Source organism: Sinohyriopsis cumingii, chromosome 19 (assembly GCF_028554795.1).
Source record: "Sinohyriopsis cumingii isolate HCF-2022 chromosome 19, ASM2855479v2, whole genome shotgun sequence".
Lineage (NCBI taxonomy): Eukaryota > Metazoa > Mollusca > Bivalvia > Unionida > Unionidae > Sinohyriopsis > Sinohyriopsis cumingii.
In genome coordinates this window covers 56,701,653-56,723,204 of record NC_142979.1, presented here as the reverse complement: position 1 = coordinate 56,723,204, position 21,552 = coordinate 56,701,653, and the positions used below count along the sequence as shown (strand labels likewise).

The window sequence follows — 21,552 nt, the reverse complement described above, 5'->3', positions numbered from 1 at the left end:
CCTCTAACACAAACCACTCCATGATGGAACTGATCTACAGTCCTAACACCCTCTAACACAAACCACTCCATGATGGAACTGATCTACAGTCCTAACACCCTCTAACACAAACCACTCCATGATGGAACTGATCTACAGTCCTAACACCCTCTAACACAAACCACCCAATGATGGAACAGATCTATTGTCCCAATCCCCTCTAACACAAACCACCCCATGATGGAACTGATCAATAGTCCCAATCACCTCTAACACAAACCACCCCATGATGGAACTTATCTACAGTATTAAAAAAAACCTGATACACAAACCACAATGATGGAACTGATCTACAGTCCAACTCCCTCTAGCATAAACCACTCAATGATGAAACAGATCAACAGTCCCAACCCCATCTAACACAAACCACACCATGATGAAACTGATCTACAGTCCCAACCCCCTCTAACACAAACCACCCCATGATGGAACTGATTTACAGTCCCAACCCCCTCTAACACAAACCACTCCATGATGGAACAGATCTACAGTCCTAACCCCCTCTAACACAAACCACCCCATGATGGAACTGATCTACAGTCCCAACCCCCTCTAACACAAACCACCCCATGATGGAACAGATCTACAGTCCCAACCCCCTCTAACACAAACCACCCCATGATCGAACAGATCTACTGTCCCAACCCCCTCTAACACAAACCACTCCATGATGGAACTGATCTACAGTCCTAACACCCTCTAACACAAACCACTCCATGATGGAACTGATCTACAGTCCTAACACCCTCTAATACAAACCACTCCATGATGGAACTGATCTACAGTCCTAACACCCTCAAACACAAACCACCCCATGATGGAACAGATCTACAGCCAAAACAGGCACATTACTCTTCTCCTGCCTACAATGCATTGGAAGATTACTACAGAGAGGCAGATCTGTCTTCTCACAATGTGCTGGATGATTACTGCTCTTGCAGATCCGTCTTCCCAAAATGCACTGGACATATTAATTCATATAGCCATATCTGTCCTCCTGCAATGTTCTGGATGAATACCACAGCCTGATCTGTATTCCCATAGTGTGCTGAAAGATTAATGTTTAGCTCCAGATCTCTTTTTTGACAAGGTGTTGGAAGATAACTGCTTAAGATTCAGATATGTGATCCCAAAACTGTGCTCAGAAGATCACTGCAACAATCCACATTTGCTTTTTCACAATGTGCTCAGAACATCACTGCAACAATCCACATTTCCTTTCTCACAATGTGCCAGAAGATTACTGCACATATCCAGATATACCTTCCTACAATGCCCTGGAAAATTACTGCATAGACCCAGATCTGCCTATGCACAATGTCCTGGAAGATTAGTACCATTCTGCTTCAAATCAGAGACTCAGTGAAAAGTGTACTCTGATCTGCCCGCAAAATAGCAAATCTAGCACAGAACAAAATTAGAAGTTGTCTTTGCATACATTTGATGTCAAATTCATTCATAACTGTATCAAGGACAGAAACAGGTTTGATTCGTCTCAGTGATTTTTCTAATTCCATTTCTCTATATTGACATTAAAATGCTTGATGTGTACATCTGTATCTTCCAAAGCACGTAAGTCAAGCCGAATGAATCTTAAGTAAAACAGCAATCAGTCTTCACAAGAACTATACATGCCTATCTTTTACTTAACCTGTGTAACCAAAACAGCGGTTGTAATGGGTGTTGAAATAAAAAATTAACACAAAGGACATCATACTGTTTTATTTGAGTACTTTTACTCATTTCATGAAAAGCATATTACAAGAAAGCATGTCCTGCACCATAAAGTAATTGCATAGATTTATTAGATAACTAAAATCTGGTATTTTAGTTAATATTCTTGAATTCTTTAAATACAAAAATAACATTTTATTTTTCAAGTCTGGCCTACTCCTAGAAAAGCCTCTTTATTGATAAAGCTGCTAAACCTGACAACTCAAAAAACCCTAAATGAAAGGTAAATTTTCCAATATGAATTTAATACAATTATGTGTACTTTGACAACAACATGAGAAATGAACTTGTGTAAGTGACACGAGACATTAAAGCTGCATTCCTCCCAATGTACATTTGTAACTAATGCATGATAATTATACTTTTTTCTAGCTCATAACTATTTAAAGTGATTTTCTTATAAAATTTACTTGTCTCACCCTGCTTGGCTTATTAAACATTTGGGCAATTCCATTCTGGACTAAAAATAGCTATGATTGTGCTCAGTTATACAGAGAATTTGCAAATGTGACTCACTTTCCACAGAGTGCAAGCATGCACTGTGTTAGGTGATTGTTCTTGACTTTGACTGGGTTGGTTATCCTTTCCAAAGGAAAGCAGGTTATAGGTCAGGTACAAATTGTCTGATTTTGAATCTTTGTCACAGCAAGAGCACATGCTTTACATGTTGTTTTTTGTGTTGCCAATCCCAAAGTTTACTATCCAACTGCATGTGTCAATTCCAAGTTAATTACTTGTATGGTGCATCCAGTCCAATTTAGTTACTGGAATGGTGCGTCCAGTTAGATGTGTCAATTCCCATGTTAATTACTGGTATGGTGTGTCCAGTCACATGTGTCAGACCCAAGTTGATTACTGGTACAGTGTGTCAAGTCACCTCTGACGGTCCCCAAGTTAATTATAGGTATGGTATATCCCACTGCATGATTGTGTAGATTCCCAAGTTAATTACTGGTATGGTGTGTCCAGTGTATGGTGTGTCCAGTTACACATGCCAATTCCCAAGTTAATTACTGGTATGGTGTGTCCAGTGTATGGTGTGTCCAGTTACACATGCCAATTCAAAAGTTAATTACTGGCATGGTGTGTCTAGTGTATGGTGTGTCCAGTTATACATGCCAATTCCCAAGTTAATTACTGGTATGGTGTGTCCAGTGTATGGTGTGTCCAGTTACACATGCCAATTCCCAAGTTAATTACTGGTATGGTGTGTCCAGTGTATGGTGTGTCCAGTTACACATGCCAATTCAAAAGTTAATTGCTAGTATGGCCAGGCCCAGCCTTAGGGCAAGGTGAACAAGGCAACCACAATGGGCCCAGTGCTTTCAGGCAATGCAGTTGTTTGGCTTGGGACTTTTGCTGCCTTGGGCCCCGCATGCTGCACATCCCAGGGCCAGGCCTGGGTATGTTGTGTCCAGTCACATGTGTCAAACCCAAGTCAACTACAGGTACATTGAGTCCAGTCACCTGTGTCAGTTCCCAAGTTAATTATTGCTACAATGTGTCCAGTTACACATGTCACACTTATAGCCAGTTTGTTTATGTCTTTATGACAATAAATGTACTGGAAATTACATAACTCATTTGCATGTTATCTCATCCACCTGAAGGTGTTTTCCTCTTTTGGAGCCACCCCACAACCCTTCTTTCCAAAATCTGCTCAACATTTTTGTAATAAAAAACTTTTTTCACTATTCTTCTTTGTTGGAGCCACACAATAGTATCATGGCATTATATCAATTTTTGACATCTTGTGAGGAAGGCAGCTTTGTTATAATCTGTTCAACTGAAACTGCTGTCTGAAATTTTCTGAAATAGGTACTGAATGTATATCACTACAAACCTTGCTATGAAATTTTAATCATAAAGTTGATCATATATAAAAAAACATAGGAATGAATAAGTTTTCCTACAAAAAAGTCATTAATCACAGATACCTTGATGTAAATAAAAAATGCAATACATAAACATGTTTCTCCACAATCACCAACCTAGCTATGATAAATGACTCATTCATGTGAGAAATCAATAACAAGTCAGTTTCCATCCAGGATTCATTCAATTATTTGGTACTGAATACAACCTATAATCAATATGCACAAATAAAATCAATATAGAGTGAAACTTAAGACCAAAATTCCACTAAAATCTCTTGAAACCAAAACATTTTCCCAAGCTAAATTTTTTTTTCTCTTAAGTTTCAATACAAGTTATTTAGTAAATCAAACCCCTTCTATACGCAAAACTGAAAAATTGCCAAGTACATGTATATGCCAGGGCCCACTGGTAGGTCAAAAGTCCAGAAAAAGCCTAGGGCCATGAATGAAGTGAAATGAAGCCTGGTACACACTGCTTATGGCCAGTGTAAAAAACTGACTAATCAGTAGTCTATAAACCTGACTGAGGTGACGTTTTCGAAAGTGAATTGGTGAATATGATGCCACCGATGCAAATCAAAAGATAGTATGTTTCTTGTTGATCAACTATGTCATACTACACACCTCAAACATTTTCAATCAACTACCTTTTGAGCTTAAAATAAGACATTTTTTTTCTGATGCAGAATAACAAAGGATTATTTGTGAAGCTTGATTAAAGTAACTATTTTCAAATTTGAAACACATATATTTAAGCAACTTCAATTTTTAATTTTCTTCAATTGCATTCCAAAATATCAGAACATCCAGTTAAATGTTGTAAATCAAAATAACCTTATGTTATACCTAAGGGGACATAACTTACTGCATCTCAGTTTTAGTGAAATCTAAGAACCTGGAGAAAAAAACCAATGAAAAAACTTTCAAATGTGAATTTTCACCTGGTTCTATGGAATTTTGGTTTAAGAGGTTTCACTGTATAATCAAAAGATTCATTATATGTAGCCTCATCTTTGTCACTTAAATATTTTTAACAAGGTATAAGCTAATTAAATGAATCCTTAATTCACTTACTATTTATTTATTGATATAAAAAAATTTGCAGTCAGAATTCTGTCAGCACTGAAATATAAATCTGTGAGGACTGATGTAGTCTTTTTAAATGTTTTTATTTTTGCTGGATGTAACTGCCATCACAATAGAAAAAGCCAAAATGACATTTCCACCAGTCATATTTGCAAGGAATTGGAAACGAGAACTGTTTGGTCTCTATCTGACAGATTTAAGAACATGCCATGAAATTACAGTCAAATATCCAGAATGTCTCTTGACTAACAATGTTCTTGTGGATGTTTGTCTTTGGTTCACCTTGGCAAATTGGAGGTGTTTCACTTTGGTTTACCTGGGTAAAATCAGAGGTGTTTAGCTTTCTGGGTAAAATTAGAGGTGTTTAGCTTTGGCCTACCTGGGCAAAATTAGAGGTGTTTAGCTTTGGCTTACCTGGGCAAAATTAGAGGTGTTTAGCTTTGGTTTACCTGGGCAAAATTATAAGTGTTTAGCTTTGGTTTACCTGGGCAAAATTATAAGTGTTTAGCTTTGGTTTACCTGGGCAAAATTAGAGGTGTTTAGCTTTGGCTTACCTGGGCAAAATTAGAGGTGTTTAGCTTTAGTTTACCTCGGTAAAATTAGAAGTGTTTAGTTTTGGTTTACCTGGGTAAAATTAGAAGTGTTTAGCTTTGGTTTACCTGGGCAAAATTATAAGTGTTTAGCTTTGGTTTACCTGGGCAAAATTATAAGTGTTTAGCTTTGGTTTACCTGGGCAAAATTATAAGTGTTTAGCTTTAGCTTTGGTTTACCTGGGCAAATTAGAGGTAAAGTAAATTTAGTGAAAAAATCTCAATAAGAAAAATAAGTTACTAAATATAAATGGAAGTATGATGTCAGCAAACTCCCATTACTACTGTCACATCATGTAATGATCTCACTTAACATTCACTGTCACAACATGTAATGATCTAGTTGGAGTCATAAACATCAAGAAACTGTTGTTGTTGTTATAGGTTGAATGCCATTTTTTGGCACCAGATAGGCTATACATGCAGCCAGTTTAACTGGTGGAGGAAGAACCCAGTAAAACCCCAGGAAGAACCACTGGTCCCTGGGAAGCTACTGGCAAGCTTTCTCACATATCTACATTGGCCGAGCCTGAGATACAAACCCACACAGACAGAGGTGAGATGGCAGTGATCAGTAAAGGCAAGTGCTTAGACCACTCAGCCACCTAGGGCCCCAACAAGAGATGATCTTGTTAAGAGACATTTTGTTGTTGCAAATTGAGTGAAATAAAGGTTAACAAAGTTGATAATGGTTTCAATGTAAAAGTCTGCCACACATAGCTAAGTTTGTCACACAATACTAAGATTGTATTACAATGTTGACAGATTATTTTTTATTCTTGCTTATAAGCTGGGTACAACTGCAAACAACACAGACCCTGAAATGTCACTGCATAATGCAACAGCAAATCAGGATCTATGTTGTTTTGATCAAACAATTACTCCTAACAAACTGCATATACATCTGTACCTAGATCTGAAGGTGCAGTTTACAGTTCGATTCAACTTTTAAGTGAGTATATTTATGGTATCTAGTATTGCTGGAGGCTATGCTTTTGCAGGTGAGACACCTCATTTCATGCAATTCATGTATATGACAGAAAGGCAGAGACTCGGATCTCATCACATGAATTCACTTTGTGAAGACTGATTATGTTCTGCCTAATGTCGATTTGAAAGTCGGCAGATAGCATGTGTACCAGTCTAATGAAAATGTTACTTAGTTGCCATGAAAATGTACATTTTATTCTTCTAAACTATCTCAAAACAAGCAAACCAAGGGTACAGTGCCACCACCAAAATTTCCATGTTTGCCTGCTTTTTCAAGAGAATTAGTTTGGAAATAATTAAATGCTCATGTTAAAGGGATCACTGCACTCAAATTCTAAGTAGTAGCATAATCATTTCCAAATACATTTTTCTAGTACCTGTATAGGTTATTTGAATAAGGACATGCAATTTATTCTAAAACATATACAACACAAGTGCAGAGGTACGGAAGCAAATAGCAACAAACTGACATAAATCATTACAAACTACTTCTTTGTCAAGTCTACAAATTACTTGGCGCAATAAAATTTGTTAAATATCTTGCTCAAATATCACTGAAAATGCACTATACCCTAGTCATCCACTCCCTGAAATGCTGATAAGACATTTGGTAAATATAATGACATGTATAAAAAAATATTCAAAAATATTTTTTTTCCTCAAGAATTTGTATTATTACAATTTGGCAATGATTATTACTATGTGGAGCCATATATTTTATCATGATGTAATAGGTCGTGGCTGCATCACTGTCAACACTGTGTTGATGTGTTCTCGTTTCTCCTGAAAATCTGTGTGGCCAACCACCAGCTCACTGAAATGGAAAACATCATCACATCAATTTATTTTAATTGATAATAAATAAACAGATTAAATCCCAAGAAGTAAGCAGAATTGGCTGTCTTGTTGTGACATCATGTAAGTTGACTGCACGACACTTTTCCACTGCAGCATGTGTGCATTCTTAGTCACTATAAAAGAAATCTCTGCTACTTTTCTATGTCTAACCATGGAAAGTCAACATGCTTATTATTAGATGTTTAGCATGCTTGTCCCTAGACTGTATTCCAAGTTAGATACATATATAAATGTCTTCTCCAACAAATACATTTACAAAGTTTGATCCAAACATATTAAAAGAATGTTATTGTAATTGCAATTTTTGTTTATATTAACTCTGAACCCTAAAGGGATCCAAAAGGAGGCCCCAAAAACATACTGTTGGGTCCTTATGCAGTTGGTCATCAAATGGGCAATCTTTGTACTATGTTGGGTGAATTTTCACCCAGTGATGCAGGAGGAAGAGTGTTTATGGGCAAATGAATGGAATGCATCACAATATCCCAGATACTTTTCCATCTGGGGATGAAATACTGCAACACACTAAGACAGTTATTTTTTTAAAACTTTATGTCAATTTTCAGTACATGAAAATGTATTTATGTGATTATAATTTGCATTGAATACCCCAACAAAAATTATCCCCAAACCTATTTAATCAAAATTAAAGTATTTATTGTGATAAAGAAAATATGTAATCAATATGCAATGTTGATACATAATATACAATCTATGTGCAGCATAATATATGTAACGTAATGCATATAATGTATAAAGGAATACATAATGGAAATGTCTATATGGACAATACAAGCTTGTATTGGCTAAAATTCTAGGACATGCATTATGCATACAAATATAATAATATCATTGGCGGCTAAATCCTTTATTAAAAGTAACAGTACTAATGATTGGCATACAGAATGTCAGAAAACAAAATATTATGTCTCCCTCAAGCAATCATGTCTTCTCATGCAATGGTGCCTTACATGATCATGTCTCCTTCATGGAATCATGTTTTCCGGTCTTGTTTGGTTTGGTATAATAAACAACGTATCTCTATGGTCTTAAATTCAGGGTCATAAAATGCCAAAACTCAACAAGTTTTTGTAAAATTCAGCTGATGGTTTATTTCCCTAGAATACAAAATGAAAAACTAAAAAGAACTTACAACATTATTAATTAAATCCCAAATAGTCCTGAAAGTTCTATCACAAGTCCAAATGTATGAAGTTCTGATTGAATTCCAGTGGTATTCCAAATAAATTCCAATATGGAATGTGCTGATGTGATGTACCTGAAATCTTGAATGTGTTAATGTGTCAATGACCTGGAGTGTGATGTGCTAACATTATTTTGATGTTTAATATAATCCAAATCATCCTTGTCTGAATTTACTATAATTACAAAGTAATGTTCGTGTCCAAGAATATTACTGAGCACTTTGTAATTCCAGTGAATAATATTTTGAATAAATAAATCCACCCAAATCAAAAACTGAACATAGCAATAAGACTGATTCTGCTTCAGATGTTAAAGCAAGAAAGAGTAATTTTGCAAGTAAACAACATTACAGAAATGCTAAGACACAATAACAGCTGGGATGTAAGTCAGCCTCCTCTCTACAACATTCAAACTCATTAACATGTTTAGGGATTTCTGAGAGGAAATTTGATGTCCTAGATCCAGACCCAAATAAATATATTTACCTCCATTGATAATGATCTGAATATGTAATCCATGGGCATAGAGAAATATTAGCTCTTTATTATTTTGTTTACAAAATAAATGTCACTGGTCAGGTACACTATGAACTTGAGTTTGAACAAGGTCAAGTATAAAATGTACAAAACACATAACATTAAGAAAATCCAAGAAACAATACAAATTAAATATACATAACAATATGTACATACACTACACAAGCTATAAACTTCAATCTATGTGCTGACACTGAATTGTTAAATGAACTGCAGATGTGAATTTCATTTATCTTCAATATTGTACATTCTAGTGAAGGTAAAATGATTGATATAGAATTAACATGGCATGATGTATGCGAATAACTGACAACCCATTTTTGAGCATCAAATGATACAAGTGGTTTCAGAAAAGTGCACAAATGAACTGCATCTGATGAAAATGTTCATTACTCTTCCCTCAGGGCATCAGTGGAAACAGGTGAATAATTCAAAGAAAGATGTACTTAGTCTTCCCTCAGGGCATCAGTGGAAACAGATAAATAATTTAAAGAAAAATGTACTTAGTCTTGCATCAGTGGTGACAGAAAGAGACTATGAATTTTCAAAGCAATTTTTTATGTGAAGAAGTTTACACCTTCATGTGCAGGTGACGATAATATTTAGAAAACAAACAAGAAGCTGGCCATACTATAATGTCAAACCTCCACACCAAGTGTTTGGTAGACTGGTGCTGTGAACAACAAAATGTATCAACATATAAAATAACATGATTCTGTGGCCAACTGTACATAAAAACTGACCATGTTACTCAAGTATAAAATAACATGATTCTATGACCAACTGTACATAAAAACTGACCATGTTACTCAAGTATAAAATAACATGATTCTGTGACCAATTGTACATAAAAACTGACCATGTTACTCAAGTATAAAATAACATGATTCTTTGACCAACTGTACATAAAAACTGACCATGTTACTCAAGTATAAAATAACATGATTCTTTGACCAACTGTACATAAAAACTGACCATGTTACTCAAGTATAAAATAACATGATTCTGTGGCCAACTGTACATAAAAACTGACCATGTTACTCAAGTATAAAATAACATGATTCTTTGACCAACTGTACATAAAAACTGACCATGTTACTCAAGTATAAAATAACATGATTCTGTGACCAATTGTACATAAAAACTGACCATGTTACTCAAGAATAAAATAACATGATTCTGTGACCAACTGTACATAAAAACTGACCATGTTACTCAAGTATAAAAAACCTGACTGAGTTTAATTTAGGTTTTGGACAGACAGAAACAGATGTATGAAGATGCCCCCAGTCAGCCATTGAAGTGATTGTTATGTTGAGATTCTGCCATGGTGGACTTGACAAAAAATAGTGCCTAATTAGATCTACCAAGGTAAAGGATATCAGGTAATCAACAAATGTAATATCTACTTTTACCAGGAAGGTAAATCCAAATATTTTGGAATGGATCTCTGAAAGAAGTGATAGATCAGAACAGATTTCTGTACAATGACAAATGTCAGAAAATAATTCACCTTATACTGATTTCACCATCTCCGTCCCTATCTAACTCGTCTAGTAACATCTGTATCTCTTCCTCTGTAAATTTGATACCCGTTTCCTGTAAAGAACAAAATGAGTGATGATTTACTTCAAAGAAAGGATTTTATAGAAATCTGTTAAAAACTCATTACTGGTCAAGTCATATTAACAAAGATGGCTGCAGATTTTTATGCCTTTCTTTCTTGAAATTTTAAATAAAATTTAGGGAGTCCTTGATATGGTGGCTGATAAGCCTGATGGGCATACAATTTTAAACTTATATGCAGAATCAGAACTTGTAAAATTTAGCACCTTGATTGTTTTCTTGAATGCATGATAATATTTAGTAATACAAGTACACATTTTTCAACTGTTTTGTTAAAACCAGGGCTCAACTTGAAATAATACCTTGCTATATTTATTCAGTCCGGTCCCTATATCCTTATTTGAAAACACTGGGGAAAAAATTGGATTCTAAATGATCCTTATCATGAGGGGAAACTTCAATTAACTTGCATTTCATATTGTAAAATATGATAATAGCCATGTTAAAATCATATTAATAAATTGGTACTGTTTACATCAGCATAATGAAAATGATAGTGAAATTCACACTTGCTAGTAAGTATACAGTAGATATTGAAATTTGGGTGATTTTGTACTGTTCATTGTTAACTTGGTCCAAATATTCCAACAAGAACAGTGTAACGAATGATTGCATAGTGCATCTCTATGACATTTTGAGTACTCTCCAGAACCCATTAATAATATTAATTATCATGCAGAAAACAAACTCAGAGGAAATGATCCTGGCAATAGAATGTGACAGGGAAAAAAAATCACATAAAATAATTAAAAAAAGAACATTCTTTTCCATTATATTAAAGAAGAGGCACTATAATTAAATTTCTCTTGTTTTATAAAACATTGTTTGCAAAATATGCTACACAATGTATTATCATTGTCCAGACAAAGAAGCCAGATTGTACAAGGTAAAATCCCAGGCTTAGTGTAACCTTGGAGTGACAGTCAGTATGATATTAGCACAAGCATAGTTCATGCATCATTAATTACCTTCATTTGCCACTACATCAGCATATTCATGCATCATTAATTACCTTCATCTGCCACTACTACAGCAAGGCCTCATGTAGTCCACTTATCTATATTCCTATACTCATTCATATGTACAATACACAGTACAATATGTACAATACACAGTTCAATATGTACAATACACAGTACAATATGTACAATACACAGTTCAATATGTACAATACACAGAACAATATGTACAATGCACAGTACAATATGTACAATACACAGTTAACCTGCTGACCTATCTCAGTATACAATAGGCATACAGTAATATGGAATATTTACCACTGAATACAGTCAAATACTTATTCATACTCCCAAATACAATGGTCATAAGCTAAACACAATTAATTAAGCTATGTTAGTAAAGCATAACAAGCAGATCACTGTGACCTTCTTTTGTTGTAGAGTATAGCACTAACAGAGATTTATATAATTAGCAAGTTTCATAATTATAGTATAAACAGCACCCAATGAGGGACCTCTAAACACAAAATTTCAATAAAGCATGAAATATAAGCCACAGCGACCTCCTTTTGCAATATGGTTGTGGTACTTACCAAGATGCATCCCCTCAACACATATCATGATTATAGGTACAGCATGACGAAAACTTGTATGGTGATAAACTAAGCATAAAAACTTGACCAAAACTAACAAGAGTGTGGCATGAACAGTGCCTGAGAAATGAACACAAAACCATTAGGCTTTCTTGAGACATAAAACTAATTTTAATTATGTAATACTTACTTGCTATTATTGCATTGCTATATTTTTTTCTGGTGAAAACCCCTTGCACAGTGACCATCTATTCAGGAAAATTAGTGACAATATTTTCAATATTTTCATTGTGGCAGTCATGCCATGACCATTTTCATTCAGGACCAACTAGACATTGTACGAAGTCTTTTCATAAAAACCCAGTATGGACATGACCATCCATTCAGAGAGAGTAGTGATAACAATATTTTCAAGATGGTTGCTTTGATAGTCATACTGGATGTTATCTTAGCTAACCTTGGAATGATTGTGTATGTAAAGTTTCATGGCAATCCTCTAAGTAATTTGGGAGGAGTATCATTAAGAAATGTATGCAAATGAACAGATGGATGTTGGATTTTAGACAATGGATGATGGACAAAATGCCATCCCATAAGTCCTTCTGGCTTAAATGGCTAGTAGAGCTAAAAACAACATGATCCCAGTCTGATGCCTCAGTCAATTTCTGATACTTGGAACATTATCTTCCTTTGACTCGGACTGATACTGAAGGACATCAGAGCAGGGAGAGAGGAAGGAATAATAGCATCTAAGTATTACATAATTAAAGTTAGTTTTACATGCTCAAAAATTACATTTAGCTGCTATTACATCACTTAAACCCAATGATAAGTTGATTGCCTAAGATGTCAAGTGCAGTTACCATTGTTGTCAGTAGGATGTACTACTGCAGCCTGGAGGGTGGCTTATGGCTGATACAATTGGGCCTATAGCATACCCAGTGAATACCCTCACTCTGGTATGACACTGGTTGAAAGTAAAATCATGAAAAAGTTGGAGTGAGATTGCCAGATCACATCTTTCATGATATCATCAAAAGAAGAATGGATGAAAAAGGCAAAAGATGCAGCAATAGCCCAGGCCTCGTGAACTTTGATTTTCACGAAAGTGATCTCTCTTTCAGTGGGAGATTGATAAGCTCTATATTAACAGTCCAAACAATCTGTCTGGAATGGTGGCTGCCAAAATATCAGGAGGTGAAGAGGGAGAAAAAGTCAGTTACAACACCTACTTTTTTCCTTTGATTGAGACAGATAGATGTGTAAATTTCTAACTGGATCCAGTTAGAATCTATCTGTATTATTCCCAGCAAAAATACAAATGAGACTGATGGCTTTAACTGGAACAGGAGCTACCAAGGGTACCTGATTCTTGGCCAGAAACCCAGTTTGGCAAAGAAGAGAGACAGAGTCATAGTTACCATTAAAATGTAAGCAACCATTTTCTACTGACAGATCATAAATTTAATTCCTTTTTCTTGCTGATAATGCTAAGAAGAGGCATACAACTTTTTGATCGATGAGGTTCTCAAAGGAAACTTCACTCAAAGATTAATAAGGAGGTATAGTTACCAACCAAAGAACATAGAAGAAGTTCTGCCTTGGAATTAAAGAACAAAAGGCTGGTCTCTGGCATTCAAAGTACTATCAGTTCTTAAATATGTGGGTCAAACCCTATTTTGGAGCCCATAGAGAACTAAGAGCATTAGAGAGGGCTGCTCTATAGTCCTTAATGGTGCATAATGAGTAATATGGGAAGAGGAGGACTTGATAGGACAGAGTGTGTCTCCTTTGAAGCAGCAATGCCTGCCCCCTTAGAAAAGGGGAAGAGTTCATAGACTTCGTCCCCTGGTCTTCTGACCACCTCATTATGAAAAAGATGGGCAGAACAAGTTTCAAAAGGGGACTGATATAGGTATGATGTCCCCATTTAAAAATCTGAGAGGGAGACATGGACCATTTTGTATTTGGATGATTCTTTGCTGGTTTAGTCATGTATGGGACACGTGTTGCCGATCCTTCAAATCTTGCATGGCCACTGTAGGGATCGGCCCTCGGAAAACATCCCTGCATCAAGTGGACAAGATAGAATACATGTTGACATCTTAGCAACAGCCTCTAGCAATCTCTGCAATGCAGCTGAAGACAATGATTCCTCCTTCAACAAGAGGAGGCAGCTGAAAAAGATCAGCATGTCAAACAGTAGTATAAAGCCCAAAAGATGGATGAGCCTTGATTGGAAGACAAACCCAGGTACCTGCAGAAAATCCCACCTGTGAGACACAAGAGCCCAAGAAGGCAAACTTAAGTGGCCAAGTGGTTGAATGGACCCTTTTGCTACTGGCTTAAATTAGGGACCACAGCAAACAAGAGAAGCACATCACCAATTCTGCTGTCTGATCCTTTTGGCCATTAGACAATTCCTGAGCTAGCTCAATCACTAATAATGTAAGAGGGAACAACAATTTACCTCTTACAAGTGGACATATATGAGGGTTTGTAATATCATAAATATTTGTTATGTCTTAAATTCAAGATTGATATTGGTGTAAATCCTAACTGTAAATAAACACAAAGAGGTAGACAGATTATTCTTAGTGCTACATGTTCCTTATATGTCCGGTTTCGGTGATTTGATAATTACAAGCTATTAAGGTTGCCTATAATTATAAAGATGTAAAAAAAAAATAGTCTAACAGCTGAGAAGCAAAGTATTGTTCAACTCAAGTTAGCATGAATTCCAGTCACCATAAAGTAAAAATGGTACGTCAATGTTTGTTTACGAGATGTTCATGATAGGGAACCAAACTAAAACCAATCAATCACATGACAAGCTCTCTTTTGGAAACAATAAGCATTCTGAGTAATACTAGGTGTGAGTTTACTTGTAACTGCTAGAATTTAGTTTAAAAGTGGTATGGTTTGAATAAGTTGTTGAAAAAAGTTTCAAATGTCCTCATACTTTCTCAGTTTAGAAGAAGTCAAAGCAAATGGACCAAAATGAAAAGTGGGAGAGTATTATGAACATTGCTTAGAAATGACACCAGAAAGTAGTAAAAAGAGTTAAACAAAGGGACATAACTCTAACGTGAAATCAAATCTTGTTCCCCAGATGTAAGTTCTAACTTTGGAAGGCCTCATGTTATCTGCTTGTGAGCTGCAATGACATATAATTAGGTTCCAATGATTCACAAGATCTTTGTGCCAGTGTACATGTTTTTCACATGAAGGCTGGTGATGAATTAAAGGTCAAAACAGTTCAACTAATATTGGAAAAACAAATATCAATGATATTTTGAATACACAATTAATTTATAGATAATTGTTAATTTAAAAAAAAATTGCTCTCAACTGTTATGACAATATTAATGTTGAAAAAATGAACATATTCATGCGATAATGTGGCTTTTAAGAACCTGTTGTATTATACATAAAGAGTAGCCTTTCATTATCAAAACTTTAAGTGTAATAACGGATATAGGAAAACAACGTAAAACTGATTTCAACAATTGATCAATCAAAGTGTTTTATTCCATAATAATGCAGGAATTGTTATGATGTTATTAATTTTTTTTAAAAACATGTATTCATGACAGAAAGATTTAAATTTTAACACTGTGTATTTGAATCTTTCAAAATATATATTGCTGCATTAGGTTAGCTTACCCGTATCAATACTTGTAGCGTGATCACAGAAATAAAAATATCTTTTCCTCAGCTAGGATGAAGAATGATAATTACAGTCGGATGTTTATACCCTGATTTTATTGACAAGGTTTTGCACTGTGATTAATGATTACTGTATCCATAATTATTTTAAGTAACATTAACATAAGTTTAATGACATTAATTATATAACATACATGGGACTTTTAAAAGAATTTTTTTTTAAAATTACAAAATCATGCAAGTCTTTATCTTGTAATTATTATTCAGATCTGTGTAATTCCCCATCCTGAATGACCAACTCTCTTATACTTCTTCCCTGCTGTAGAGGGTTTGAATTTTTATAAAAGTAGGGTGGGGGACACTGCATTACACTTCATGTATGCAAAACCCTCTTTGCTTGGTTAGCTACTCAAGTACTATGAGATATAATACCTATATAACTCATGTACTATGTCACTGCTGTTAAACAAACTATTTCATTGGACAATGATATTAGTGAGCATTTTGACATTTGTCATAACCATACATGTGATTCAACTGGTGGTAGGACAAAAATACCATTTTAATTGCTATCTAGCAAACACAGTGTTTAATAGTTGAAATCTACCACTTTTGAAAATTAAGATTGTTTTTTTAACAATAAAAAGAAAAAACAGTAGTATTTGTATGCATTACATCATTGCATTACAGAAACATGCCAGAACCAGTAACAGAAACCAGAAGTGTTACACCAGTACAATGATGTACATGGAATAGTAGTACTAATAACTGCTAAACAATGGAAAATGTGTACACAACAAGTTGTATAATGACTACCTTATTGTTGTAATTTGGGATCTATTTTCATGGTATTTGGTCTAGTTTGGTTTTGTAGGTATAATGCCATTTTTCAGTACATGATATGATATACATGGCAGTCATTAAATTTGGTGAACAACACTGACAGACCATGGAAGAACCAGTGACATATGGTAAGCTACTGGCAAGCTTTCTCACATATCCATGTTCGAACAAATGTGGACAGGTGAGATTTCAGTGATCTATAAAGGTGGATGCTTTAGACCACATGGCCACTCGGGCCACCCTTTTTGAGGTGTCATATGTAAGGAAGGAATTAAAGGTTGTCCATGATGGATTTTTTAGACCACATGGCCACTAGGGCCACCCTTTTGAGGTGTCATATGTAAGGAGGAAATTAAAGGTTGTCCATGATGGATATTTAAGGCCACATGGCCACCCTTTTGAGGTGTCATATGTAAGGAAGGAATAAAAGGTTGTCCATGATGGATGTTTTAGACTACATGGTCACTCCGGCCACCCTTTTTGAGATGTCATATGTAAGGAAGGAATTAAAGATTGTCCATGATAGATGTTTTAGACCACATGGTCACTCTGGCCACCCTTTTGAGGTGTCATATGTAAGGAAGGAATTAAAAGTTGTCCATGATGGATGTTGAGTCTTTCATTAAAAATTAGCCAAAATTTTGCAGAGGTGAGATAAAAAGGACCCAGTCAAACTAAGATTTCAGTAGAAACACTTGTTACAGTATTTTGATTTTGTAAGGAGAATATTCAAGTGTATCTCTTATCTTTTCATTTCATTGGTCAATTTATATCAAAGTGCCAAAATATGCAATTTTTATTAATGCTCAAATAACCCACACCAGCTAATAAATATTACAAGTTCAGCAATTCTTGGAAATTGGAGTTTATGTGTGTGCTGTTGTTGAAAGGTCCTGATTGTTTGTTTTATGCAAAGTGTACTTTAAGAAAATATATGCAGGAAGATGTTTGTATTACCAAGCATATACAGACATCATCGCATAGGAGCAATGATTCTTCTGTAACACCAATATGAAGGTATTGTGGATAAAGTGACCTATTCTTTAAACCTACTGACCCCTAAATGAAAAGGTGTCTTCTTTGTCAAAATGCAAGCCACCCATAAAGTCAAAGTAGGTAAAAAAATGAATTCGTTATATATATATATATATATATATATATATATATATATATATATATATATATAGTGCGGAAACCATATTCCTCCTCAGGGTCACTATAAACTTGACATTTTAATTGTTTTTATCCCAAAATTAAATATGTGTCTTTCATATCTGAAATTGAAGTCATTTACAATGTTTACTCAAGATACCTGATATACAAGTCAAGTTACTGTGAGGAAACAGTTTTGCTTCATATAGTCATGTGACCTTAACTTACTCAAGTATATTCAGTGTTGGTAAACTTGAGTTATTGAGTGGAAACAAGATGGGGAAAATACATACGAACACATGGATGGACTATATCATAATAGAATACTCTCCACCTTCTATAGTGGGGATATAGAACTCATTATATTTTGTTGGTATGAAAAGTCTTTGAAGTGCAAATGCTCTCATGTTCCAAATTTCCATGTTCATACATCATCAAAAAGATTCTAGAATTATTATTTGCAATACAATGGACATATGGTAAGATAAAGTACAAAAAATATGTCTAGCAGCTAAACTCAGAATTCTTGTAGCATTAGATTACAGCATGCAAAGAAAAGATTATTACAATACTGCAGAGAGAAAACAAACATATATGATATTTTCTTTCCTTGTATAAATACTTGATATATTTCATCACGTGGTACAAAAGATATCATATTTGATGAGTGGGCCACATGTTACAATATATTGCTGTTTATACCACAGCATGAAATATATTTGGCATTTGCATAGGAGGCTGATCTTATAAATATATATGACATAAGAAAGATCAAGGATTATACTGACCTAATCTCTTGCAGTAAATTACATCTCTTCTACATTATTTTACTCTATCTGACCACAAAGTAAGTCCATGCCAGCAATGTATCACAGCTGTTTGATCATTGTTGTCAAGGTGGTAAAGTTATAAATGACATAAAGTTACATTTCTTCCACAAAAAATAACTTCCACTTTTGAAAGGTAATGCAGTTTTAATTTATTGTTCTAGCTAACAAGGTTTTCAATTTTCTTTCTGCAGGTATAACTTCTGTTGGCACAGACAAATCAAGCATCGCATGGCATGATGGCAAATCTTTTATTTTTCCATGTGAAAATAAAAGGATAAATTTTTCACATGTCAAAATATAGGAATTAAAAAATTATGAAAATTATTTCACTAATATTCTTCTACATTTCACATTTAAATTCACATTTAAATATATAATAAATAGAGGACATTTGCTTGTTCCAAGTGAATAACAATACCTAATCAAGTGGGTGAAAATACTTAAATTTTTCAGCCACAAGATGAAATATATGTTATTCATTTGTACCAAGCAAACTTTCTTTTATTTAATGCTCAAACCTATTGGCTAGCAAGAACTACTGTACAACAGACTGAAATACTGTTTCTTACTGGATCACACATGATGCTAGTGGTTTACCATATATGTTCTGCTGTGTTTTGTGTTTATTCACAAAGAAAATACAAACAGTAATATAATTACCCATCCCAATACAAAGTAATATAAATACCCATCTCAATACAAAGTAATATAATTACCCATCCCAATATAAAGTATACCCATTCCAATACAAAGTAATATAATTACCCATCCCAATAAAAAGTAATATAATTACCCATCTCAATACAGAGTAATACATTTACCCATCACAATAAAAAGTTATATAATTACCCAACCCAATAAAAAGTAACATAATTACCCATTCCAATAAACAGTAATATAATTACCCATTCCTATACAAAATAATATAATTACCCATCCCAATACAAATATAATTACCCATCCCAATAAAAAATAATACAATTACCCATCCCAATACAAAGTAATATAATTACCCATCCCAACACAAAGTAATAAAATTACCAATCCTAATACAAAGTAATATAATTACCATTCCAACAAAAAGTAATATAATTACCCATCCCAATACAAAGTAAAATAGCATATTAAGAAAAAAAGCAATATCTCACACCTTGTTGAATCTGAACTTGAGATTTCTTTAATGGAGGTGGCCATATTTCCAGTCGACTATGTAAGATTCTAAGAATAACTTCTAATTGCATGGTAAAAATGTTATCTGTGTCTATTGATTGACAGCTAAAAGTTATGATATGTGTTCACATGGTGAAATATCAAGATTATTTCTCTTAGAAAGTCCAGTAATTAAAATGGCCTAGCGCAATATATATATATATATATATATATATATATATATATATATATATATATATATATATATATATATATATTTAAACACATACACATAATTCCATTATTTTTGTTTACAGCTAAACATCAAGGTCAATAACAACTCAGAGCTGCATCATAGCATCATACTTTGGTTTCCACTGTACAAAAAAAATCCTTTTAAAGTCCCCTGTATTACATGACAAATAATTAAAATCCATTTCAGGTCCCCAGTATTAACCAATATATAAATAGATCCCAAATTAAAATTCCATTTCAGGTCCCCAGTATTAACCAATATATAAATACATCCCAAATTAAAATTCCATTTCAGGTCCCTAGTATTACCTGATATATAATTAAAATCCCATTTCAAGTCCCCAGTATTACCTGATATAAATTAAAATGTATGTAATGGTTATATACTAGTAACACTACTATAACTGTAAGCAGAGGCACACATTAAGCAGTTGAGTTACAAGTTAGCAAAGCTGCTAGTTATTGGTTAGAGTTATGACACTGAATCTTGTTTTACCTGTGCGTGTTTAAGGATTGCCATTCTTGCACACTGTATTATGCACAAAACAAAATTATGATCAAATGTCTTAATCTTCAACCTAGGTTTATACTGAATGCATTTTCACATAGTAATAATGTACCATTCTCAGACACTAATAATGTAACATGCTCACACAGCAATAATGTACCATTCTCACATAGCAACAATGTACCATTCCCACACAGTAATAATGTACCATTCTCACATAGCAATAATGTACCATTCTCACATAGTAATAATGTACCATTCTCAAACAGTAATAATGTATCATGTTCACACAGTAATAAGGTACCATTCTCAAACAGTAATAACGTACCATTCATTGCATCTTAGAAAGGAAAAGAAGGCACACATGTAAAAACTGCAACAAATAAAAGGAGGAAGGCAAAAAGAATTGAAAGAAACAGAATTCAGGCAAAATATATAAAAAAAACTGGGTATAAAAAATTTAAAATCTATAACATATAACTAGTATAAACATATCTTGAAATGCTATCTAAAATTAATGTGAAATGTACATTCTGTTCACTCTCTGTCCATCAATTATTGTCTAAATGATATATCTAAACCCTTTGTTCAACATTTACAAGGATTTAAAATGATTTGATTAATTGCAATATGACAGTTAAATTTAATAGAAAAAGCAACTGAACATATTCAGTAAGCATTCATTATACTTCCAAGTTTGAACACTTTAATTTTGTTGATCCCTTTTTTATCTGTCTCTCTTTATTTAGAAAGGAAACAACAAGGAAAACAAATCCACTTTTTCTGATTTTGATCAAAAGTTGTGACACAAAAAATGAGTTTATACCCCAAATAATGGTGCAGTGAATTCATTTATACATTAGTTGCTGGTTGGCTTGTCCTAGAACAACATTATATAGAAAACTGAGCCTTCTTCATGGAAGGAAGTCATATTTAAAGACATATTTTGACTGTAGTTCATAGTAAAAAGATCATTATATTTTATGATATAATTCCTGTCAGTACTGATCAGACATGTTCTCTGATCAGTACTGACAGGAATTATATCATAA

The 21,552-nt window shown here is 34.1% G+C and overlaps 1 protein-coding gene across 6 annotated transcripts in view; it reads right to left on the bottom strand.

Moving 5' to 3' along the window:
• Positions 1-1,746: 1,746 nt before the first annotated feature.
• Positions 1,747-21,552, bottom strand: part of LOC149775748 (uncharacterized) — a 178,889-nt gene continuing 159,083 nt past the window's right edge. For 4 of the 6 annotated variants that reach the window (XM_089944199.1, XM_089944201.1, XM_089944202.1 and 1 more), the window contains 3 exons: positions 20,489-20,521; positions 10,430-10,515; positions 1,747-7,130 (listed from right to left, as the gene is read on the bottom strand). In XM_089944199.1, the coding sequence (XP_089800325.1) occupies positions 7,037-7,130; positions 10,430-10,515; positions 20,489-20,521 (213 nt within the window). In that variant the 3' untranslated portion in view covers positions 1,747-7,036. The remainder of the gene's footprint in view (positions 7,131-10,429; positions 10,516-20,488; positions 20,522-21,552) is intronic. The other 2 variants (XR_016416605.1, XM_089944200.1) reach the window with 2 other exon arrangements.